Genomic DNA, 26,692 nt, shown 5'->3' with positions numbered 1-26,692 from the left:
GATGTTAACTACCTCACCTGGTATACAGGAGGTATACCTGTATATTTGGAGTTTGCATGTTCTCCCCGTGGTCGTGTGGATTTTTTCTCTCTGTCCTCTGGTTTTTCTCTCCACATTTAGAGTCAATATGCGTCTGAAGTATCTGGCTGCTAAACATTTTCCACGCGATTAAGCCGCTTCGCTAAGCTATCATTTGTGGCCAGGTCGCTTCTGAAAAAAAAACAACAACCAGCTAATAGCTCAGCGGACCTTAACCTGGTAAAATAAAATAGCGAGTTCAAAAAAGTTATCCATGAAGACGTTTTATCGAGTTAGATCGCGTAAATAAGTGTCATTAAACCCGCCGCCAACCGACACAGCCAATCAGTAAGGTTTGTCGCGTAAACAAAACGTGTCAATTGGTTTCTGCTTCAGCACACCGGTGAGTTGGAGAGTAAACCCACAACATTTACAATTCGAGTACGACGTTTCACACGTCATTATTGCCACGAGGTTTTTTTTTTTTCTCCAACATACTGGTGAGCTGAACTAATAACTAATTGGCATTTTTTTTTGTTTCCGTGACAAACCTTACTTATTGGCTGTGACGGGTGGTGGCGGGTTTAACGACACATTATATTTCGCTATCTAACCCAAAACACCTGGGCGCGAAAGCCTCCGTGTTGGACTAAAAATAGTTCATCCAAACGGTCAATACGGACCTGCCCAATTCCAGACATTACATGTAAAGTTCATGACCGTAACCAGGTGGTGAGAACTCAAGTCTCATTTGCAACAGAGACCCGGGGCAATATTCTGCCAGTAGGGGGCGAGGGCTCCGGTCATCCTCGCAGCGTTAGCGGCTTTTCGCAAACCATCTAACAAAGACGGTCACCGTATTGCGCGCATTCAGATGGGCTTCCGCGGCCGTCCGGAACGCTCTTCCCTCCGATATTACGAAGCCACTGGAGCTATGCAACTTTTAAATAATCTCGATTGAAAAGATAATTTCTTAAGAATTGCTTTGTGTGTTTAGTTTGTTGTCCTTCCGCCGCACGTCCGATGAGCACGGTTGGCTACGTACGGCGCGAAAGAAGTTCAACAATACATACGGACATGTATGCTGCTCTCTGTGTGATCCCAATTCAGTTATTTGCAGGTCGGCAATCAACGGCCTACTCTTGTGAATTACGCCAGGGGATATTGAACGCTCGCTGCCAAGCAGACGCCGCGTAGTGTTATTGTATTCACGGGCTTGTTTGCCCGCCCAAGGACGGGTGCATATTGCAGTGAATCTGAAATGTTGAATAGAAAAATTGTTCAGCCCATGATTATTACTGAGGGGGGGGGGGGGGGATTGCCCCATGTGGAGTGACGTCACCCGCTAATGGTTATTGGGGAGAGGTGCGGCATGTGGAGTGACGTCACCCGCTCATGATTATTAAGGAGGGGAGGGGTGTGGCATGTGGAGTGACGTCACCCACTCATGATTATTAATGAGGGGAGGGGTGCGGCATGTGGAGTGACGTCGCCCGCTCATGATTATTAAGGAGGGGTGCGGCATGTGGAGTAACGTCACCCGCTCATGATTATTAATGAGGGGAGGGGTGCGGCATGTGGAGTGACGTCACCACTCATGATTATTAATGAAGAGAGGGGAGCGGCATGTGGAGTGACGTCACCACTCATGATTATTAATGAGGGGAGGGGTGCGGCATGTGGAGTGACGTCACCACTCATGATTATTAATGAAGAGAGGGGAGCGGCATGTGGAGTGACGTCACCACTCATGATTATTAATGCGGGGAGGGGTGCGGCACGTGGTCTGCGCGACCTTCTTGTGCTTCAGTGTAAATTTCCACGCGGGCATGAATATTAATGAAGGGGGGGGGGCTCTTTTGCAGTGACGTCACGCACGGATGTCGCACTGTGCTGCGTATATTTATTTTTTACCGTCACTTTCTGTACACAAACGTCATATTTGAAGGGAATTTGCGCTATAAATGATTTAATTCAGCTCGACCTTCCTCTGCGTTCGTGTAAAAATCACCCCCTCATGAATATTAATGAGGGGGGTGGGGCCTCATGTGGAGTGACGTCACGCGCGGGACGGACAGACAGGTAATTGCAGCGTTATTGATTTTCACTCATCACCCCCCGCCTCCCGCAGTATGGAAACCATGAGAATCCCTGCTAATTGATTAATCGATGCATAATCTCACCGCTAATTAATTATGAGCCGTCATGGGATCACCTTTGACGGAGGTACTTTGAAGCGATTTGCGTAACCAGTCAGGATACGTTACGTTTATTCAATGCCTTATTTTGTTTTGCATACTCCCGCCGGTGTTTGTTACGGCGTGCAGAGGGGGGACTACGCGCATCGTTCACATGAGCGCCATGCACAACGCGACGCGCACGTTTGAATGTGACATTTCCCGACGGATTTGTGTGCATATGCGCGCGTAATTCGCGTGCCCGTGTGTGCACGTGTCCTTGTATTCACTGGTGCCTCCGTGTGTGCGTGCATTTAAAAATGTACGTGTGCTTGCTTGCATTTGGATGCATGTCTGTGCACGCGTTTATATTTGTGAGTGTGTATGCGTGCCTGCCTGCGTGTGCCCAGTATGTGTGTACTTATTTGCGTGTGTCCCTGCGCGCGTGTGTGTGTGTGCGTGTGCCCTTTGCGCGTGCATGTGTGTGCGCGCATCGCCGATAGGAAGACCAATCGATGTGGTACTGGCCACTCACCCCCGTGGTGTCCCGTGCTGGCTTTCATCGGTGCTCGATGACAGCACATCATGCCCCAACAGTCGATTAAGGGGCCACGTGAGGGATCTTTGTATTTGACGTGTGTGCGTGTCGGTGTTTGCGTGTCGAGGGGAGCGGTGGTGCAGCGGTTAGCGCTACGCTGCGTTACGAACCTGGCGACGTTTGTTCGATTCCCGCTCAAGCAAACACCGGTGACGATTGTCTGAAACCGGTCCTGGGCCTCCCCTAGGTCGACTCGGTCTCAAATGAGTACCTGGTGCGATGTGTAAACATCGCCATTGGGGAGACAAAGGCGGCCGGGCGTGGTGCTGGCCACCCACCCCCCTCGTGTCCCGTGCCGGCCTTTATAGGTGCTCGCTAACAGCACTTGCCCCTACAGTCTGTTAAGGCTACACGGGGGATCTTTGTCTTTGTTGTGTAGAGCAGGGGTCGGGAACCTTGTTTCTAACATCATTCGCGGGCCATACAAAATGATCAACTTACAAATTGGCCCGTTATATTTGGTCAAACATTGAATTAACTCGCCCCCAATGCGATGGGCTGGAACTGCTTCTCTTTGGCGAGGCGTGGTGATGATGTTAGCTGGTATTGATGATGTTAGCTGGTATTGATGATGTTAGCTGGTATTGACGAGGTTAGCTGGTATTGATGTTAGCTGGTATTGACGATGTTAGCTGGTATTGATGATGTTAGCTGCTATTGATGATGTTAGGTGGTATTGCCGATGTTAGCTGGTATTGACGATGTTGCTACTCGCAACTGCTTTTCCAGGTTTGCTCCTAGATTTATTGAACTTCAAGTTGCCTTGGCAGGGCCAGAGACCAAAATGATTTCGCGGGCCTCATACGGCACGCGGGCCGGACGTCCTCCACCCCTGGTGTAGAGGAACAGTGGTGTAGCGGTCCACGCAAGGAGCTACGACCTGAGTTCGAGTGTCAGCCGCGGCAGTGTGAGTGGCGTGTGGCATCAGAGCTGGTTCTGCACCTCGGCTAGATCGACTCGGCTGTGAATGAGTAGCCCGTGCAGTGTTTAAAGCACCGACTAAGGCGGCCCTTAGTCGGTGCCAACAGCCCTTGCGTGAGCGGTCTGGTGTGAGGCCACGCAGGAACGCACACGCGTGTGGTTGTTCATATCGGAGTGCGAATGCAGTCGTTTACCTTAAAGTGGCATCGGCTTGTTCTTTCCTAGAACAAGAGGAAAATAAGAGTGAGGGGGCAATTCACCGGTGTTATTGTTTCTACATCGGCATCGATTGAGACTTCCCCTATCCATAGTCCGGCACGACTAAGGCCACACGTCTCTGCGTGGCTCAGCATTGCCACCTCTGCAACCAGCAACATCAAAGACCGATTGGCACGGTTGGCTTCATATGGTGCGAAAAAAGTTAAACGCGCGTACATACATATACATACGACGCACCTGCAGGAATCGCAACGATTTGATTCAACGGGTCTTGCGTCGCATTATAAAGTGGCTTAGTGTGAGTGCCTCTCTGCTGACGTTAAAATTTCGAGGTGTATTTCGGTGTTTGTGCTAACGATCATCGCACACACCTTGTGATCACCGCCCGCACAAACAAACCAATCATTCACCGCCAAAATGTGTGTTGTGTTGTGATCGAGCACAAAGAGAGAATTATTACAGAACACGAGAAGGAAAATGACGAAAAGTCGACTTCGACTTTGACAGTTCATAATCCTGCACTCACAACACACGCAACACACACACAACATACGCGCGCGCATTCAGAATACGTTAATTAAATAATTAACATGATAAAGTGTCAAATGTTCCCATAATTTAGAAAGAATGCTCTCCGTTTGAGGACAGTGCTATGTTTATTTATTTTTTTGCCCGAAGGCTGTTGTGGTAAAGGCCACGGTTTATTGGATCGGACATGGTTTAATATTTGCTCTGATTGCAGCTTTTATAAAATGCGCCCTGATTTTTTTCCTTCACCTAATATTAAGGCCGGACGACTTGATGAACGTGAATTAAGTGCATCATTCAACGGACACGAGGGCTAGCACCACGGTGGTTCAGTTGTTGGAATTCCAACGCAGGCCGATAAACACTCTCGGCCAATTAAATCACGGCGTTATCAAAACACCCCCGTCTGCTTAAATGTGGCCGTTACCTTCAGACCTCGTGTGGTGGCTGGCAAGCAGTAAACAGCGGAGAGAATGCCCAACCCCCTTATCGGCGGGGAGCCGTGAAAATAACTCTAACGGGGGGGGGGGGGGGGTGGGGCTCAACTCAGCGACCCTTCAGAGAAGAGTTATGGAGTGGAGGCACCTCGCGATGACCCCACGTATTGGCCGCGAGTAATACAAAAAAAACGCCTATTCAAATTTAACCGAAAACAACGCATGTAATATTTACTTTCATAACATCTTGCCACGGTGGCGAGATGTTAACCACCCCGCCTGGTAAACGGGCGGTCATGGGTTCGATGCCGACCCTGATGCCTGCATATTTGGAGTTTTCATGTTCTCCCCGTGGTCGCGTGGATTTATCTCCGGGTCCTCCGGTTTTCACCACCACATTTAGAAACGTGCGTTTAGAGTATTTGGTTGCTGTAAATTTCCACATGATAAGCCACTTCGTTGGGCTATCACTTGTGGCCAGGCCGCTTCTGAAAAATAGCTATATAGCTCAGTGGGCCTGACCTCATAAAAAAGAAATAAATGTGTTTTGAATGTGAATATGATCGGTACAAGAAGCCAGGGAAGACAGCGAATTAAGTTCATAGTCGCTTGGCAAAGTGGATGCAACCTGGGATTAGAGAATACAAAGTTCGAGTAATTATCGCAGACAGAGCTGAATGTAAGAAGGCCACAATCGCCGACGTCTTTGAGAAAGGAGGCGGCTCAATATAGAGCGAGACGTACAATGTGAAGACGCATAGCGTGGCGTTCGTTTGTATTGCTCCTGAAAGTAATCGGCCTCTGAGTAAACGAGTTGGGAGCAGCTCATCTGAGGAGCACCGTGCGTAAAATGCACGCATTGACAAGGAGTAGCCTAGTTTATATTTACACTCCTTTTTCTGCAGGCACCGTTAAATGCATAACCCAGAGAACCTGCCCATAGATAACCAAGAGGAGTTATCTTGCACCACCTTTCAGAAAGCCCGTAGTGGTGTTCTTTTGGAGCGACTGAACCCTGAACATGAGAATGTGTAATTTCCACCACTGGTTTTTTCCTTTTCCAAGGCGCGAGCCATTTTGGTAATATTTTAGGAATATATTTCAAGGTGTCAATTGTTTCTGTTATTAATGCTTAAAAAAGTATAGAGTTCACAAGAAAAGCGTCCTTATTATGTCAAGCTCTGCCAGAATATCCCCTTTGGCCAAATAGCCTAATTTGGTGTTGAGATGATAGGACGAGATGAGCTAAAAAAACAGAGAAGTTTAAAGAAACAGGGTTAACTCGAGGAACTTTCAGGCTTTTAGGGCTCGCTTGAAGGTATAGAAGGATGTGAGCTGGAGTGACCGTGGGATTTCAGGAAGACATCGTGTGAATGCCGGACTTCTGACCTTGGGCATTTCCAAGTAAATTACGACGCACAGGGCTTGAATAAAGAAAGGGAAGAGCACACCAGAGGATATATTGTTCCTGCTGCACCCAATATAAATGCTTACCAGCGCGGCACATTTCTCAATTTACCAATATTCCCACAGAATCCCCACGAATTCTGTTTCTTCCCGGAAATTGTGTTTAATAAAAAAAAATATGCTTGTCTCGTCAATTTTTTTTTATATTTCATATTGCTTTGCTAGTTTCACCAAAGTCCTTTTTTGGCTTTTGCATTTCACAGCATGGTCCAGTGAAATGCTTCCCAAGAATATTCGCGGCGTGGAGATCGTTAGAAACTGTGGCATCTGACACTTTACTTCAGCCCGTCCACGTGACGCGTTGCTCGTTCGAGTGAACGTTACACTCACTACTATTCAGATGCATCTGCTGTATCGTTGGCTTGCATCAAGACGCGATGCCTGTCACGCCGTATTTACGTGGATGTTTTATTTATTGATATTAATTTTCACAAAAAAATATTCTCCCCCTCGTCCTCCCCTTTAGCAAGGAGGGATTCACAATGGCTTTGTAACAAAACCGAGCCAGCTATTGACCGGGCAGTCTTAAGACAGCCTTGATTTATCTCAGCCATTCCTGTCACAAATATATAACACGTCCACGCAGACCATTCAAAACAGAACAATGGACGCTTTAGGTGGCAGTCAACAATGTAATGCAGCAGAAAATTACGAAAGATTTCTCTACCTTCAACCATACGTTCATATTTGCACTATTTGTTTCCCTCGATTTTCGCGGGTTTGGTATGTGCGGTGGCTTTCGCGACCAATATTATTCAGGATAAACCCAAAAACCTTTATTATGAATAATATTGGTCGCGAAAGCATACTCGTTTAAACATATAACAATGGATTATGTTAATCTGGAACAGATGGGTAAATCACAGTCAATGAGTATATCTATGCCTTGACACGGCATACAATTGGAAGGTGTATTACTTGATAATACACTTCCAAGCAGTACTAAGGCTGTAGTTGTCAGAAAGGTGAACATAGTTTGTGTCTCTCAAAATTTCAATATATTCTCATTAGTCTTGGCCAGTCATAATTCGTTTTACACAACACAACAACGTCTTCAAAACCAATTGAATGTCTTTGTTGGGAAGTACAGTGTGCTTCAAATAAATGTTAACACTTCCGAGAATTTTCAAAAATGCCACGAGAAACGCGCCTCCGGGCTCTGGAGAGCACCTGGAGAAGATTCCAGGCCACGCGTTGACAACGATGGCGAACAAGTGGAGACTCTTTGACTTTTGAAGCTATTAACATTACACTTGTTATCATGTTACAATGTATTATTATCCGTTCTTCCATTAAAAACGATAGTCCCATGTAAGTGTTAACATTTCTTTGAAGCATCCCTGTATGTTCCGCAACTGCCGACAGTTGGTGTGTTTGTGAGCGTTCATTATTTCTCTGCCGTTCTTTGAGTCTTATGCAAAAAAAACGATTCCCCAAAGTGAAGCCAGATTAGTCATGCGCAGTTGCCGGGATTTGAACCGAGGTACTCAGCGAGGGGGGGGGCGGGGGGGGGCGAGGGGGGGGGCAGCGCAATGCTCGTGAGCGAGCTCACCGAGTCGCTCGCTTGGTTTCACATTTAATGACCGCGTGTCTCTGCGTGTTTAGAATTTGTTGTTGGAGCAACGAGTAAGCAACCTATGAAGACTGTGACGGCACCCAACACCTTGTTGTCTCCCACAGTACTGATGTTTACACACCGCACCAAGTACTCATTTAAGGCCGAGTTAACCTATGGGAAGGGTCCTGGGCCGGCTCAAATATTCGCCACTGTCGTTGACCATGAGCGGGAATTAAACTTGGGTCGCCGGGTTTGCAGCGCTGCGAACGAACCACCGCGCAGCCGCTCCCCAACAGTTTCAAATGTTATTACTGCATGGGAGAAACCTCATCAGCATCGTCTCAGGCTGATATCTTCAGGGAATGATTGGTATTCCGACTGTGGGCAGAGAGAAACGTGTCGGTTTTTCACTCATTATGGCCAGACTTCTACAGATGGACAGTTCTCAGAAACCCTGTCATCAGCATGTATTCTAATCGCATGTGTCTGTCTGGGAAATTAATTAAATCGCTGTTATGCAACCACAGTTTTGAATAGCAGCACCCCTGCCAAATTGCTTTGGCGTGTTTACGATTTTGTGGCACGAACAAACTAACACAAGCAGGGGGGACCTCGTGCTCATCTCCATTGATGGTGCTGAGCAAGTGGTGGAAATTCGAGAGGAGTCGGTTATCACGAGCATCCACTAGTGGTTGTGATGACAATCTTTTTCTTCTCTCCGTGTTTTTCTATCCTCTACCTCGTTCCACTGCATCATCCCATCTCACCGTCGGTCTCACTCTGCTCCTTCTGCCCTGCACTTGTGGCATCTCCGTAGCCCGTCACATTGCGTCTTCATTCAACACAAGCCCAGCCACCTACACACCCTCACACCTCCCCCTTTGCTTTCTCGATGATCACACATCATAGACATTGAAGTTTGGGGTAGTAAAGAGAGGGTACATTTCTGGTAAGATGTCACTGCGCTGGCATTGTTGTCGTACTGGTATTTAATACGCAGCCTTACATTCACTCTTCGTTACTGCTCATGGGAGTGCTCGCACAGAATGTGTTCCTGCATTATCCACCAGCAGACTTCTTGTTAAGCCAAGCAGCGGGGCGGTAGCCGAGAAATGGAGTGGGGGAGTGCAAGGGAGCGGAGAAACAGTGCAATTGGGGGCACAGTTTCAGCCTGATTCGGATTGCTGCTGTACGCCCGTTGAACTTCTTTCGCAACCGTACGTAGCCAACCGTGCATATCGGAGGTGCGATGGGTCCAATGCTGCTGCGTTGGACGTTCAGCGGGCGTCACCGCGTAGGTGGCGCTGGCTGATGGCGTTGGTGATTCAAGCGTCACCTCCTCGTGTGGCAAGTCAATCGGGGTTTTCTTTGACTCTTGATTGAAAAAAATAGGCCTATCTCACGGTCAGCCAGCGCCATTGCATCAAGAATCTCATGCGAATGGCTCGCCATTGTCCTGTTGGCCGAGCTGACACGAACGCATGATTGGGCCGAGATTGAAGTTGGTTCGACCGTCTCTTCCCGACGCTGACTGCGGTGACCAAGTGTGGTTTGATTGCATCTGTGTTCAAAGTGGGCCTTCAGTGCAGCATCACCATTGTGCATCTTGACAACGAAAGTCGGACTTTCCTCAACACCTTCAACTTCGCATGATTTGGAAGAAATACAAAATATTTCAGTGTAAATTCACAGATTGCATATTAGTTGTACATTTTATTCCGTTAATCGTCTATTTTTTGGGGCAATTTTCGAAACTCTGGGAACGTTGGGATATACCTTTTCCGTGTTTTTTCGTGAAAATAATATTTACCAAAATATTACATCCCAATTGTGATGTTTTTGGATTGACATAGGACTGTAAATGATTGTAATTATTCCAATGTTAATGATCGTACAATATTACCAAGCATGAGAGTACAAATCGTTTATCACAGGGTACAACGGTGAAGTGTAACGTACACTTCTTTCAATCGCTCATTAAAACGTTGTCTAAAGTTCTCTCTTTAGAAATCAGCTGTTCATTAAATGTTTCTTCGAGGGAAGGAGAGACGGGGGAAAAAAAAACGGTACGCTGCGCTCACTTTGAACAAACGTTGACCGACCCTTAAATTGTTTTGGAATGATTTCCACGATGCCGGCTCGAATGTTCTTGATTCGCTTCGTATTCTGTGTTGTCGCTGCTCCATTTCTTTCGTGAGATCGGTCACCGAGTGACGAAGCGACCATCTCCCTCCGCGGTGCACCACCAGCTGGGACGTGATGCGGCCCCCACAACACAGGGGCCCCTTTAAATAATTACAACTCGAGGGCTTATCCCGGTCTCGTGATCCCTTAGCAAGGCTCTGGGAGTAAAAATAAGAAGTCAAGAAAACAGAGACATATTTTTCGATCGGGTCAATACATGTCTACCTGTTCTCGCGTCACCGCAAACTCAGCCGATACCACCACGGAGGCGAAACGGACGTCGTTAATATGAATCCTGATTGGCATTTAGCTCCTGAACATGTTTTCCACGAGCAGAAATGAAAGTGTTGCGGCGTGCGACTCGTCGTGACGAACATTCCTTGGGCACCGCCACGAATCCCAAACCTGTTTGTGGCATGAAATTAGCGTCGGTTTAAAAAATAAAGAAAGGAAGAAGTGAAGAAGAAGAAGAAGAAAAACCCACGCCTGCAAATATCTCAAAGCCTCTGGAGCCTCGTGAAAATAAATCATTCCGCGAAGGTTAGGAACCTTGCGTATGACGCTGCTCTGCTGGGGTCCTCCTTATGAAGCGAAGCTCTTGTTTCATATTTTGATTATGTTTTCTCATGCCATTTCGTACCATGTTTCATATCGGGTGTTATTTATTTATATAACAAATCAGGTTCCACATTACGATTCGCGCGCTGAGGTTTACTTTGCCTGCAGCGCGCAGCAGCTTTACAATTGGCACGGCGCAATTCACAGGTGATTTAATTAATCGGCTTGAACGAAGGCCGCCATGGCACACGATGGGGGTGGCTGGCCAGCACCACGCCCGGCCGCATATGTCTGCCCAGTGTCCGATGTCTACACATCGCACCACGATACTCGTTTGAGGCTGAGTCGACCTAGGGGAGGCCCAGGAGCGGTAAAGATAGTTAGAATCGTCACTGAGCGGCTGGATTCGTAGCGCAGCGCCACACCAGCTCCTCTTCCGTTACAAAGACAAAGATCCCCCGTACAGCCTTAAAAGACTGCTGGAGCAAGTGCTGTTAGCGAGCTCCCATCATGTGCCCACCCGCACGTACACACGTACATACTCTGTGGCTCCATCTCGCACAAGATGCAATCTCCACGGCTTAATGTCAGTCACGTTTGTCCAGCGCAGCGACCGCGAATACATTTCTGGACCCGGCACACCACAACCAGTAAACCTCTCGCCGTGGACTGAGGGTCACGTGCCAGCTACTCCACTCTGAATACGTCTGCTTGGTCTCTCACGCGGTTTAAAATAAATAAAAGGAACATCACTCGAAAAACACCCCCCCTCCCCCGTAGGTCTTATCGAAAAAATGTCGGCGTTCATTCCGCGCGTGTGTCGCCCTGTTCTTTGCTGCGAAGGAATAAGAGAGGGCCCCTCGCTCTCCTTCTCAGAGCGGAATCCCGGAACGGCACTCAACATGCCTGTGAAGTGCTCGCGTCGTCGCCTTCGCAGGCGTGCGGACGACCCACAGATCACGGAGGGGGGGGGGGGCAGAGAGAGATGGGGGGGGGGGAGCTCACTTCAAGGGACTGCAGCAGTGCAGCGCTTTCAGGTACGGCTTCCAAGTGGCGACGGAGAGAGAGTGCTCGTCGGCCGCATAGAAGCGCCACATGCACTGCAGGAGGGGTCCGGGCCAAGGGGTTAGGGAGACAAACAGAGGAGGTGAACACGGTGGTGACGTGTGTGTGTGTGCATGTGTGTGTGTGTGTGTGCGTGCATGTGTGTGTGTGTGTGTGCACGTGTTGTGTGTACATGTGTGTGTGGAGGGTGGCGTTTGTGCACAGACTGCCCTACATGACATCATGACAACAGTCTGGACCACTGGACGGGTTCCGCAGGATTGGAAGGATGCCCTGGTGGTCCCCCTCTTTAAGAAGGGGGACCGCACAGATTGTAACAACTATAGGGGCATCTCACTCCTCAGTGTGCCGGGAAAGGTCCTGGCAAGGATTCAACATCGCCTTGCTACGCTGCTGAAGAGAGGCTTGCGGAGCCCCAATGCGGTTTCAGGAACGGGCGGTCCTGCACAGATGCCATATTTTCTGTCCGTCTGCTACAGTAGAGGTGTAGGGAATTCCAACAAGACCTACATCTCTGCTTTATTGACCTGGTCAAGGCCTATGATACCACCAGGAGGCCTGGGCTCTGGGTTGTTCTTCGTGCTTTCAGAGTCCCTGACCCTCTGCTCACGATCATTAAGGACCTTCATGATGGTGAGCGGGCCCGGGTAAAATTACGTGGCCGGGAGTCGGAGCCATTCCCTGTACACCTTGGGGTGCGACAGGGATGTCCTTTGGCTCCCACATTATTTAACATCTATTTCGACCACGTAGTTCGTGAAACCTTCAATATCTGTACCGGAGGAATTTCCATCTGGTACAGAATGGGAGGCTGATCGATAATACACGTGGCCTCAACGTGCACATAGCCTGGCACAAGCGGCGTGGTGACGTCACCGCCACTTAGTAGCGAATGGCGATTGTTGTTGTTGTGTGCGTGTTTTTAGTGGGGAGCGGTAGTGTAGTGGATAGCGCGCTGCCCCCAACAGCACTTGCCCCAACAGTCTGTTGAGCCTACTCGGGGGATCCTTGTGTTGTTGTTGTTGATTTTTGTTTGAGATGCGGCACCTCGTAAATAAGTCATCGCGTTCCGAGTGCTGGGAGCGAGCGCCGTGCAAGGCAAGTGAACACGGGGTGATTATCGAACCCTGCGCGGCACGATCACTCTCCGTCGCTGAAGGACGCGAAGGCGCTATCCGCATTCATCAGCGCCATCGCACGGGAGAGCCAAACAGCCCCAGAATGAGCAGTGATAATTATTTGATATGTAGGCTTTGACGAACATTTGTTTACGATTCATAATTCGTTGCTTTTGGGGTTTGTATCATCGTGTTGGTATGATGTAACTTTTTTTTTTCATATAACCATCCACAGCACATGAAAGGGTCAATAAAATCAAGTTGCAACGTGGTGTGCAAATATGCCGATTCAATTAGTTTTTTCAGCCAAAAAAGTGAGTGTTGAAAAGTCAGAAAAATGTTGACAACTGGTGGTGTATTTGCCCACGTTGGGTGGCGGAATGACAATTAATATCGTCTCGTGTGGCCGCTCCGGGTATTTTCAAATTTTGATGATGACAGACAAGGGCCCATCCGTGTTGAGAATGATGCCATGGGGCATTTGAACATCCGTGGTGTAACGGACAGAATTCCATTTCTGTTAATGACTCTACCCTACAACTGCTGTCAGGTGGCCGTCGAAATCTGGGTAGCCGTTGCTACCCAAACTCCGGACGCCACGGTGGCTAAGACTACTTCGCCTAGTATGCAGGAGGTCGTGGGTTGTATATATGGAGTTTGCATCTCTCACTTTCCGTGGCCGCGTGGGAATTTTCTCTAAGTCCCCCGGTTTATTCTCTCCACATTTAGATCAATGTGCATTTAGAGTATATTTGGCTGCTACGAATTTCCACGTGATAAGCCAACTTCGTTGACCTATAACTTGTGGCCAGGTCGCATCAGAAAATTAGTTACATAGCCCAGTGGGTCTTTCCTGGAAAAATACAAATATTTTAATTTTAGTTTATGAAATAGTTTTTAAACTGGCTCGGCGAGACATCAGGCTATTCACGCTCCAGTGTGCGTTGCCCTGCAGTTTCTGCTCAGTGTGTGTGTTGTACATATTGCTTGGGGTATGTGTAGTATGTGCTATGCATGCTGTGTCGTGGTGAGTATGCGATATGTGATGTTGTGTGCCGTGTTGTGCTGCGTGTACAGTGTGTCGTGTTGTGCTGCGTGTACAATCTGTGTTGTGTTGTGCTGCGTGTACAATCTGTGTTGTGTTGTGCTGCGTGTACAATGTGTCGTGTTGTGCTGCGTGTACAGTGTGTCGTGTTGTGCTGCGTGTACAATCTGTGTTATGTTGTGCTGCGTGTACAATGTGTCGTGTTGTGCTGCGTGTACAATCTGTGTCGTGTTGTGCTGCGTGTACAATGTGCTGTGTTGTGCTGCGTGTACTATGTGTGCTGTGTTGTGCTGCCTGTACAGTGTGCCGTGTTGTGCTGCGTGTACAGTGTGTCGTGTTGTGCTGCGTGTACAATGTGCTGTGTTGTGCTGCGTGTACAGTGTGCCGTGTTGTGCTGCGTGTACAGTGTGCCGTGTTGTGCTGCGTGTACAATCTGTGCTGTGTTGTGCTGCGTGTACAATGTGCTGTGTTGTGCTGCGTGTACAGTGTGTGCCGTGTTGTGCTGCGTGTACAATGTGCTGTGTTGTGCTGCGTGTACAATGCGTGCCGTGTTTGTGCTGCGCTGCACCTGGATGAGGCTGGCCGCCGGGTTGCGCCGCTTCTCAAAGTGCTTCTGCCGGTGCTGTTCCTGCACCTTGAGGGCAAATCCTGAGCCCAGAATACCCTGGGGGGGGGGGGGGGGACACCGAATACAACACACAGACACACGAACATCATCAGCAGACACGGTCAATTCACTGCCGGGTGAAGGCTTTCCCAATCTGCCGCCATCTCTCGCGATCCTGCAATGTCACATTTCACCCGGCACACTCACGCGAGCCGACATCGCCGCTCCGTCTCTCCGTCGGACGCGTTTTCGTCCCTTGGCTGCCACTCCATCATTACTCTTGACCGCTGGCCATCGCCCCTTCTGGCGACGTGTCCACGCACATATACACGTTCCCATTTCGCCTTAGCTTGACCGTCTGGGCAAGCGCTGTTTGCGAGCACCTCGCGAAGGCTGGCAATACACATGGGGTGGGTGACTAACAGCACGCGCGGCCGCGCTCGTCTCACCGGTGGCGATGTTTTACACACTGCACCGGGAACTCATTTGAGGCCGAGTCGACCTAGATGAGGCCCAGGACCGGTTCAGATAATCGTCGCTGGTGTTGACCATGGACGTGAATCGAACCCGGGTCGCCGGGTTCGTAGGGCAGTGCGCTCACCGCTGCACTACCACTCCTCACTCTGCATGCACATCACACGCTCGCACAGACACAAGTAAACAGACAGCTGGTTTTCGCCACCAAGTGGCAGTGACGTCACCACGGCGTTTGTGCAAGGCCAGGTGTAATTTGCGGCAACGTAAAGTGTCGAAGGCTCGCTGACAGTAGGGTCACGGGACAGACCCGAGGCGCCTTGGGTTGAATGACTGGGATGACTGGCAGAGACACCACCTGTGCTCCTTACTGTGCCAACTTGCTGAGTTGTGAGCATCCATATTTGTTGTGAGCGTCGCTCCTTTGCCCTCTGTTGTTTTTAAAGAGTGACTTGCTTTCAAACGCCCATTAACGTCCTTCACGAGCCTTCTCCACATAGGTCGATCATGACAATGCTGGTACCAGTTATCAGAAAATCCACTCAACTCCACATTCTCCTATTGAACATTATCTAATCTCTTATCTAGCCCATACCGTGCCTGATTAGCCCTCTCTAACCGATCAAACAGAAGCTGCTTGTGCATGCGGTGGCTGGGCATGCAGGCTACATGACCCAGCCAACGCAGTCTCGAGATCTTTAAGGATCAGTTCGCTTCCTCACACAAATCCAGCCTGGTTAAGTCTAAGATGGATCGTCCAGGTTTTGCAAGTATAGAAAGGGGAAGCCATAATTGTGGCTGAGAAGACATGGAGCTTCGAATGGAGCGTCAGGCCAGGTAGCTTCCACATAGCGTTATGCAGCCGATGAAAAGATAATAATGCCACTCGACTGATTCAGAGTTGAGACCTCTGCTGTCAAACCAGAATGAGTTAAAAGCATACCACCCAAGGTATAGGAACTCCTCCACTCTCTCTACAACCGCCCCATCACGCATGGAGAGTTGAGGAGGAGGAGGAGTGTTTGATGACACAGATTACTAGGACGGACAGGTGCTTTATTTGTCGTGTGGCTGATGGTAAGGTCCCACCTCTTGGTGGCACATCCCAAGCTCAGCAAGTCTCCAACTCAATAATTACCAGATCATGTCTGGATATAATTGGGGGAAATAGGCAAAACAAATTAGAAAAACTCGACAAACCTGGGCTCCTCTGTCAAAACTAGACCATGAGTCTGGACTACAAGCGCTGGAAATATTCGAATGTGGCTATTTTAAAACCTGGAGGGAGGAACAGTGAAGGTTACACCACCCCTATGAACCCGGAAAAGTTGAGTTCGATTCCCAACCAGAGCTAGCACTGGTAGTGAGTAATGTATGAACCGGTCCTGGGCAACCCCCATTTACTAACCTGCACTCACTCGTGTCAGGAAGTACGGCCAAATAACCCCTCTGACTTTCTCAGTGTTGGCCTGATTAATTTAGTCTAAATTGTCTTATGGTTGTTATTGTTTGACTTGCATCACACTGGGATTTTTGCACACAGCGTTGTAATACGGTGTTTTTTTCTGGAAGATTTACTGGTTTATCCAGGATGTTTCTGTTGCGCGTTGTCGCTTTAAGATGTTCTCTGTTCATATTTAGTTTGTTGCGGTTGCACCCGACTCAAGAGCCGCATGGCTTACAGGGCTATACCTAATAAATGAAACTTGAAACTTGAAACCTGGGAATAGATTAGCCTCACATTGTATCTGTCCTAGATGAAAATTCCTCTGGTATAGCCATGAAAATCTTATTGCACTACAAAGTAAAACATATGTTCAATAATGTAGGAACCAGAGGACATCCCTGTCTCACCCGAGGGTGAACCGGGAATGGCTCGAACTCCTGGCCAACCGGCTCTACCCCCACCTGCTCACCATCATGAAGGTCCTTCAAGATTGTGAGTAGAGGCTCAGGGACCATGAAAGCACGAAGGATAGTCCACAGCCCTGGCCTACTGATGATATTATAGGCCTTGACCAAGACAATAAACATATGGTGTCTGTGCAGGACTGGCCCGTTCTGAAACCATATTGGGGCTTGCTTGGCAAGGGGACGATGTTGAATAATCCTCGCCAGGACCTTTACTGGCCTGACAATAAGTAGGGAGATACTCTGGTAGGGCAGCCTGCGTGAAGTCACCACCCTCCCTCAGCAGTTCGCTTGGGAGATCATGCCTGCCCAGTCGTCTCTTTCCTGGTCTCACACTCTGCATCGCTTTTCATACTTCCTCAACAGATGGCACATCAGCCAGCCACTCACAGGGAGCGGCTACTTCCTCCAATATTTGAGGTACTCAATTGATGCTGAGTTGTCCTAGGGGAGGGCCCAGGACCGGTTCAGATAATGAATCGTCACTGGTGTTGGCCATGAGCGGGAATTTAAGTCGGGTCTCCGGGTTCGTAGTGCAGCGTGCTTACTGCTCTGCTACCGCTCCCGAGATATACAAATACACACGTGCACATGCGTACCCATGCTTGCTTGCGTGATTACGTGCATATCCACCCATGCACACGTGTATAAACACACCTATATACACCCACACACACAAACGGTGACGTATCAGCAGGCAAATCCTCCAAAAGGACACACCTGTATGAATCTCAGAGAAATGAATACACACAAAGGTCACTGTCCTTTGGTGTTTTCTTTATTTTATTCCTACACTTGACAGCTTAAGATGGAACTCAGGCGCGACTCATATGGTGGACATGTACATGAGATATACACGCACGTGTATATCTCATGTATATCTCGCACACACACGCACTCCCACTGCATACACACACACACGTACTCTCACTGCATACACACGCACTCTCACTGCATACACACACACACGCACTCTCACTGCATACACACACGCACTCTCACTGCATACGCACACACACACGCACTCCCACTGCATACGCACACACATACACTCCCACTGCATACACACACACATACACGTACTCCCACTGCATACATACACACACACTCTCACTGCATACACACACACGCACTCCCACTGCATACATACACACACACTCCTACTGCATACACACACACTCCCACTGCATACACACACACACACACGCACTCCCACTTCATACGCACAAACACGCACTCCCACTCCACACAGGTGGGAGCGGTGGCGCAGCGGTTAACGCTACGCTGCGCTACAAACCAAGCGACCCGAATTTGATCGCCGCTCACGATCAATCACATTGGCGAATATTTTAACCGGTCCTGGGTCTCACCAAGGCCGACTCAGGCTCAAATAAGTACCTGGGACGGTGTGTAAATATCGGCACTCGGGAGACAAAGGCGGCCGGGCGTGGTGGTGGCCACCCATCCCCTGGTGTGCCTTGCTGGCCTTCATAGGTGCTCGCTAACAACATTTGCCCCTAAAGTGTGATAACGCTCTACGGGGGATCTTTGTCTAAGTCTTTGACACTGCACGCAGACCAATCCAAATTCTTCTACGAATGAAAACAAAAGAATAAGCGAATGACCGAAGTTTAATTTAGGTATAAAGTGTTTAACGATTGTGTCACCTCGACCTGAGAGTAAATACAAAGCACAGACACAGAATGGGTCTTCACACGTGGCTTAATGCAAGCACAGTGTATTGCCTGTCGCGATTTACAATATTGTAGCCTTTTTTATTGTGTAATAAATCATTCCTGATCCGGTAATTATGCATGTGTACGCGTATACATGCAAATTTACTTCCTACTTCGTATTGCTTGGGGGCTTGGTGCTGAGCTCATGGGGAGAACAACTGCCTCTCTCAAGCGCAGTAGAGACCAAAATATCCGCGGAGAGATACAAACTGCAAGCGAGTTTGTAAATATGTATGTTGAACTTCTTTCACACTGTACGTAGCCTACCGTGCTAATCGGAGGTGCCGGGTGGAAGGACGACAAACTAAACACAAAAAACCCTTCTAAAGAAATTCGTTTTCAATCGAGATTTAAAAGTGCATAGCTCCGGTGGCTACTTAATATCGGAAGGAAGAGCGTTCCAGACGGCCGCGGCAGAAGCGCATTTGAAAGCGCGCGATGCGGTGACCGTCTTTGGCCGATGGCTGTCAAAAGCTGCTGCGAGGATGACCGGAGTTGACGTGATGGTTCATGTTCCTTGATAAGACCAACAAGGTATTGTTTACACGATTTACACGTTTTCCTGCCAACGACAACCACCTTAACCATTAACCAAGACCACAACAATGCAGCTCACTGCCGATTCAAGTCCCAATGCCCCTTCTGGGATCTCATCCAGATCCGGAAGAACGCTGCTAGCGGACAGAGTACAAAACAACGCGGACGTCCAGAATAAACAGCTCCTCATTCGAGACCCAAACATCGCGCATCCTGTCTCTGACCCTCCTAGCTCAGTGGGCCTTACCTGGTAAAACAGTTTGTTGTCAGCGGAGGAGGAATAGCAACACTACACAAACTCTAACTCCCGAAGCCCTCTCGTTGTATTTATCAGACCTCGACATTGGCATATGGCTCCTGAATACACGGCCGCTGCCATCACGTGCAGGAACGAAACAGAAGGGGCGGTGGCATGGCCCCAGGTCAAGCGCGATCTCGGCTCGCAAAGAGCGGCGTCCCTGGTTAATACTGCAGACGTATTCGCCTTAAATACTTATACGCGTCGTCAGCTTCCAAGGAATTACGTACACGTTACAGGTCCCGTGATGTCATCCTCAAGATGGCGCCATTGGTGTGTCGGCTTCGTGGTCCAATTTTGAAAAATTGAAATGCAAAAAGCTTGGCGATACCCACATGAAAGAGAGTCGTGAGACTCAGTGAGGCTTTACTGCATAGATAAAATAATAAATAAAATAACGAATATGGTAATCAATGAAATAATAAAGAAAATTATCCCCTTTCCCACAAACTTATACTGTGCATGGCATGTGTGTGGCATATTGAGGTGCGGTTAGAGCTAGCCGCTTTTTTTTTAATGGAGATCGATTATCACGCTTGGCTATGCACGGTGCGAAAGAAGTTCAGCTTACATACGTACACATGTGTGTAAATGTTGTTACAGAACAATGGAGAGAGCGAGCTGGCTTGATGACACGAAGAGTGAAGATTTGCCCAGAGAGAATAACTACGAGCAGCAGGAATGACTGAGAGGTCTGATGAGAAGGAAAAGCGGAGTGTGTTGAACAACATCCTTGGGGGTCACAGCTGTACCAACGGTGAAGTTCACTCTGCGAGGGAACGTGGCAGAGGGGAAGAGGATGGGAATGGGTCGGTTGGTCGGACTATTAAACTAAAAACATTTTAAAGTTTTTTTGTTTACCAGGTAAGGCCCACTGAGCTATACAGCTCTTTTTCAGTAGCGACCTGGCCACAAATGATAGCTCAACGACGTGGCTTATCGAGTGGAAATGTACATCAGCCAAACACTCTAAACGCAGGTTTTTTTTTAAATGTGGAGGGAAAAAAAGCGGAGAAAAATCCACGCGACCACAGAGAGAGAGACATGCAAACTCAAATAATACAGGGATCTTCAGAGTCGGGATCAAACCCACAACCTCCTGTATACCATGCGAGGGAGTTAACATCTAGCCCACCGTGGCGCACAGTGCGAGCGGTTGGACGGGGCCCCCCACAAGAGACGCGAGAGATGTCAAACGTCCGTCATGAACTTCGAACCTCAGTTATGAGGACGATGCTCGGTAGATATTGTAATGTGTAAAACCTGAGTTCGATTCCTGCTCACAGCCAACACTACTGACGATCATCTGAACGGGTCCGGGGCCTCCCCTAGGTCGACTCAGCCTCAAATAAGTACCTGGTGCGGTGTTTAAACATCGCCACTGGGCAGACAAAGGCGACCGGGCGAGGTGCCGGCCACCCACCCCTTTCGTGTGCCGTGCCGGCCTTCATAGGTGCTGCTCGCCAACAGCGCGGGGGATCTTTGTCTCTGTGTCCCGAGCAGGCGAGCGTGAACCAGTCTGCGAGCACTCACGGCAGGGAGGGCGAAGAACGAGATCCCGAGCAGCGCGAAGCCGGCGGCCAGCATCCGTCCCAGCCACGTTTTTGGGGTCTTGTCTCCGTAGCCGATCGTCGTCAGGGTGATCTGCAATAACCATCGTGATGTGGACGCGGCAACGGGAACGGGTGTTACACCAAAACGCACCAAAGGCCACGGAGGCCGCGAGCTGAACGAGGCAGGAGACTTTGCCGTTACAGTGAAGGATGGGAAGGCTGATAATTGCACATTCGGGTTTGGTGAATTCACGCGTTCGCAAACGCCCTTCGTTATACTGTTGGGGTCATTTTGAGTACTCTATCCGGTGGGAATGAAAGTATAGTCACTCGGGCAGATACGATATACTGGACAACACAGTCACCATATAGATTGTTGGGGCGAAAGCTGTGAGTGAGCACCAGTACACGAGGTGGTGTGGTGCAGTACCACACATGTGTCGATTAAATTACTGAAGTGGCTGAGCGAATCAGGGCTCAGCAGAGCCCAAAGTTGACACCACTGAGATCCTGTGTTCTGGGTTTCCATGCAATTCATTCGGGATTTCAACTGCAGCGAGTTGATAGGCTCAGCTTAAGTCACCGACGACTGCACCATCCGCGAGCACGAGAAGCCCCCACCCCTGTAAGCCAGGGATGGTGGTGGCAGTGGCGGCGACGGTGTCCTGTGTGGAGCGCCGTACCGTGCCCCACCACAGCGCGTCGGCGTAGGTGGCGAACTGGTCTTTGTTGTCGTCCTTCTCGGCCAGGTAGACCAGGAAGGAGGAGAAGACGAGTGCTAGGAAGCCGATGTACCAGGCCGTGATAAGCTCCTGTGGGAAATCACACAAATACACAATCCACGGTGAAACATTGAAATCCATAACCCTGTTATCTGCTCTTCCAATTCTCTGCAGCCTCATATAGATATACGCACATGCAGAGCTGGGACGATGAATAAATAAAGTTGTTTAAATGAATGAAAAATCTAATCACCACTCTTTGTGTGATCAATTACTTGGGCCCCTTTACAAATGGTAGCCACCCCGGCCGGCATCGTGATTCCCGTGACAACGTGACAACCCCCCACTAGCCACACCTGCCTCGACGCACATTATGACACCGACCAAGCCCCGCCCAATAACCTCCCGTCCAGCGGCACACGTGGGAACAGAGATCAGATCTTGCTTTACAACTACCAACGCCCAATATATTTGCTATAAAAAAATATTTGTCAAAATTATAATTGCGATGCAATGTAAATAAAAACACCAATTTTGCTAAACCTTGGCCACAATATCAGGACTTGTCTTCATGTAACAATGCATAGATTTCTGTTTATATATGATTGTGGCTATGGTTGTACTTTATGAATCCCTAATCTCTGCCATTACATACCATGAAACAAGAGAAGGTAAAAAAAGAAAAAACAGAGCAATTTAATACAATATACACTATTAGACATTATTGTAAAAAAAAAGTTGATCCCATGTGTTAATTAATTTTTATTTATATTTTAGGCAGGAAATGGCAGGAAATTAGTTTTCAAATTTAGATTTTTTCTGGGGGGGGAGGGGGAGACCCCCAGACCCCCTGGAAGATTTGGTCCCCGCCAATGTTGACTCCATGGCTACGGCCTTGACAACTACAGTATTCTAGTGTGATCCGATCATCTACATAACCGGATTACAGCCCAGATCTGCAAAAAACGTGCGTGTGTACACAGGTACGCTTGCACGGGGCGACTCCCCGCACAAGGGGCACAACCGTCTCCCCTTCGACCGCCCTGAAGCCGCCGTTGCATCGCTCCGTCATAATGGATCCTGCGCATCGCTTGGCGCAAGTCGCCGGCACGCGCAGTGGCGCCGGACAGCTGTTAGCGATAATCTGCCGAGCGTTCGGCCTCCCTGAGGATGCCGAGCGTGGCGTGGCTACCTGCCTGTGTGACGTGACGCGGTTTAAGATGCCTTTGAATCTCACCGCAGGGGAGAGGCGACGCTAATTTTAAGGCAGCTTCTCACCGCACCTGCCTTTATTTTAAGAAACTTATAAACAACGGGGCTCATTGCTATTCATGAGGCAGGTCATATATATGTATGAGTGTGTGTGTGTGCGTGCGCCTGTGTGCGTATAAATTATATTATTTCCGAGGTGTAATGTAGCATTAGATAATTTAGTCATTCCAAATAATAGCTTTTGGCTTTGAGCTACAGAGTTATGGATCAGCTTAAGTCATCTCGGCTATGATACTTTTATAATGAAAAAGCTAAAATTACCCACGCGATAACTGGAATGACTTTTGCAAATTTGTGCGACCAGCATATTCTCATTGGCACAAGTTCTGCCAGTGAGGGGCAATGGTCGCTTCTGTGTACAGTCCCAATTGAGTAATTTGTAACGACTCACAAAGCCCCCTGCGATGTCATCGTTGCCATCCAGGGTCACGGCATAATTCTGGGATTTACTGCTGTAATGAACCAAGAATGTCTGTGTGTCCCGCGCGTGACGTCACTCCACATCGGCTAGCCCCCCTCATTAATAAACATGAGCGAGTGACGTCACTCCACATGGGGGGGCGAGGCGCCTCCTCCCCCCTCCTCGGCGTCAACTCACAACCCTCACTACAAAGGCAGAACCCTCACGTCATCACGTGATCTCACCCTCACTACAAAGGCAGAACCCTCACGTCATCACGTGATCTCACCCTCACTACAAAGGCAGAACCCTCACGTCATCACGTGATCTCACCCTCACTACAAAAGCAGAACCCTCATCACGTCACGTGATCTCCGTAACGCTGCTGTTGAGACATCGAAGTAAAAAAGACTTCGTGATGAACAAGGGATTATAACCTTTAAATGAAATAGGTCTGTGTCACCGCGCCCTTACAAATTGCTTTTGGCTTGCAAGTTTAAGATTGACTAAAATACACCCGTCCTTGGACAGGCACTGTTGTGAATGGAGTGCCCTCTAGTGGCTGAAGGGTGTCTCTTGCGAACCCGTTATATACAACATATACGGTAATTGAAAACGGTAACGTTCCTACGCATGCGATTCGATGCGCGCACCATGAGCTAGAAGATTTAAGAAACTAAACGTTTTATTTCGCCAGGTAAGGCCCACTGAGCTACATAGCTATTTTTCAGAAGTGACATGTCCACAAAAAAATAGCCCAACAAAGTGGCTTATCGCGGGAAAATTTACAAGCGGTCAATGCTCTAAAAGGTTTCTAATTGTAGAGGGAATAACCAGAGAAAAATCCACACGACCACAGGGATAAACTTGCAAACTCCAAGCATACAGGCGTGATGGCCAGCATCGAACCCACGACCTCCTGTATACCAGTCAAGGTAGTTAACATTTCGCCACGGTGGAAATTTATAGCAGCCAAATACTCTGAACGCGTGATGTTCATTCTAAATGTGGAGGAAAAAACTGGAGGATCCCGAGGAAAATCCACGCCACCACGGGGAGAGAGCCATGCAAGCTCCAAATATACAGTCGTCAGGGTCGGGATGAAACCCACAGCCTCCTGTATACCAGGCGAGGTAGTTAACATGTCATCAGGGTCGGGATGGAACCCACAGCCTCCTGTATACCAGGCGAGGTAGTTAACATCTCATCAGGGTCGGGATCGAACCCACGACCTCCTGTATACCAGGCGAGGTAGTTAACATCTCATCAGGGTCGGGATGGAACCCACAGCCTCCTGTATACCTGGCGAGGTAGTTAACATCTCATCAGGGTCGGGATGGAACCCACGACCTCCTGTATACCAGGCGAGGTAGTTAACATCTCATCAGGGTCGGGATGGAACCCACAGCCTCCTGTATACCAGGCGAGGTAGTTAAGATCTCATCAGGGTCGGGATGGAACCCACAGCTTCCTGTATACCAGGCGAGGTAGTTAACATCTCATCAGGGTCGGGATGGAACCCACAACCTCCTGTATACCAGGCGAGGTAGTTAACATTTCGCCACGGTGGAAATTTATAGCAGCCAAATACTCTGAACGCGTGATGTTCATTCTAAATGTGGAGGAAAAAACTGGAGGATCCCGAGGAAAATCCACGCCACCACGGGGAGAGAGCCATGCAAGCTCCAAATATACAGTCGTCAGGGTCGGGATGAAACCCACAGCCTCCTGTATACCAGGCGAGGTAGTTAACATCTCATCAGGGTCGGGATGGAACCGACAGCCTCCTGTATACCAGGCGAGGTAGTTAACATCTCATCAGGGTCGGGATGGAACCCACAGCCTCCTGTATACCTGGCGAGGTAGTTAACATCTCATCAGGGTCGGGATCGAACCCACGACCTCCTGTATACCAGACGAGGTAATTAACATCTCATCAGGGTCGGGATGGAATCCACAGCCTCCTGTATACCAGGCGAGGTAGTTAACATCTCATCAGGGTCGGGATGGAACCCACAGCCTCCTGTATACCAGGCGAGGTAGTTAACATCTCATCAGGGTCGGGATGGAACCCACAGCCTCCTGTATACTAGGCGAGGTAGTTAACATCTCATCAGGGTCGGGATGGAACCCGCGACCTCCTGTATACCAGGCGAGGTAGTTAACATCTCATCAGGGTCGGGATGGAACCCACAGTCTCCTGTATACCAGGCGAGGTAGTTAACATCTCATCAGGGTCGGGATCGAACCCACGACCTCCTGTATACCAGGCGAGGTAGTTAACATCTCATCAGCGTCAGGATGGAACCCACGACCTCCTATATACCAGGCGAGGTAGTTAACATCTCATCAGGGTCGGGATCGAACCCACGACCTCCTGTATACCAGGCGAGGTAGTTAACATCTCATCAGGGTCGGGATCGAACCCACGACCTCCTGTAAAGCAGGCGAGGTAGTTAACATCTCCTAGCCACCGCGGTGCCCATAAACGGCCAAGGTGCAGCCCTGCAATTGCAGGGCTGCTTCAGGAGAGTGCTTTGGTCTACTCTTCCACGCTAACCAGACATCGTGGAAGGGCAAACTAATGAATATCAATAGATAAATCTGTATCATTGCACTGCTACCGATCATGATTATGGCTGTAATGCTCATAAAATCCCGACAAGCAGTAGAGGGCAATGTCACTTGACGGGCCTAGCAACGAAAACTTAACTCACTGCGCCATTACTGCTTGAATAAAAACAACGAATGCTATGGGTTTGAAGGGTTTCAACTGACTCGGTGTTACATTTCACGGCAGAGTGTCAGATTGTCGACTGTGTACTGCTAAAACCACCATTTAAAGGTCTGACTTGGCAGGAGAGTGACAAGATCATCCAACACTACCCCTGCAGGGCTATCTGGGTCAGAACACAAGTGCACATGGCAGCCACTCAAAGGTACACAGACAAAGATTCCCCGTATAGCCTTTAACCGACTGTTAGGGCAAGTGCCGTTAGCGAGCACCTATGAAGGCCGGCACGGCAGACGAGGGGTTGTTGGGTGGCCAGCACCACGCTCGGCCGCCTTTGTCTCCCGGGTGCCTATGTTCACACACTGCGCCAGGTACTCAAGTTGGCTGAGTCGACCGGTCTTTCCCTCCACATTTAGAAACATGTATTTCGAGTGTTCGTCTGCTGCACATTTCCACGTGATAAGCCACTTCGTTGAGCTATCATTTGTGGCGAGGCCGCTTCTGATAAAGAGCTACACAGCTCGGTGGGGCTAACGTGGTACAATAGATTAATGT

At 49.0% G+C, this 26,692-nt stretch overlaps 1 protein-coding gene across 2 annotated transcripts in view; it reads right to left on the bottom strand.

The window, feature by feature from the left end:
* LOC116941564 (potassium voltage-gated channel subfamily KQT member 4-like) overlaps positions 1-26,692 on the bottom strand; it is a 262,834-nt gene that overhangs the window by 36,612 nt on the left and 199,530 nt on the right. For both annotated transcript variants that reach the window (XM_032952741.2, XM_032952742.2), the window contains exons 5-9: positions 21,693-21,821; positions 20,990-21,100; positions 14,462-14,557; positions 11,671-11,765; positions 3,909-3,935 (exon numbers count right to left, since the gene is read on the bottom strand). In XM_032952741.2, coding sequence (XP_032808632.2) covers positions 3,909-3,935; positions 11,671-11,765; positions 14,462-14,557; positions 20,990-21,100; positions 21,693-21,821 — 458 coding nt within the window. The remainder of the gene's footprint in view (positions 1-3,908; positions 3,936-11,670; positions 11,766-14,461; positions 14,558-20,989; positions 21,101-21,692; positions 21,822-26,692) is intronic.

Source organism: Petromyzon marinus, chromosome 12, assembly GCF_048934315.1.
Source record: "Petromyzon marinus isolate PM22_M1 ecotype Great Lakes invasive population chromosome 12, UKy_Petmar_22M1.pri1.0, whole genome shotgun sequence".
Taxonomy (NCBI): Eukaryota; Metazoa; Chordata; class Hyperoartia; order Petromyzontiformes; family Petromyzontidae; genus Petromyzon; species Petromyzon marinus.
Note: the sequence above shows the minus strand (reverse complement) of the source record. Positions and strands in the feature narration are given on the sequence as shown.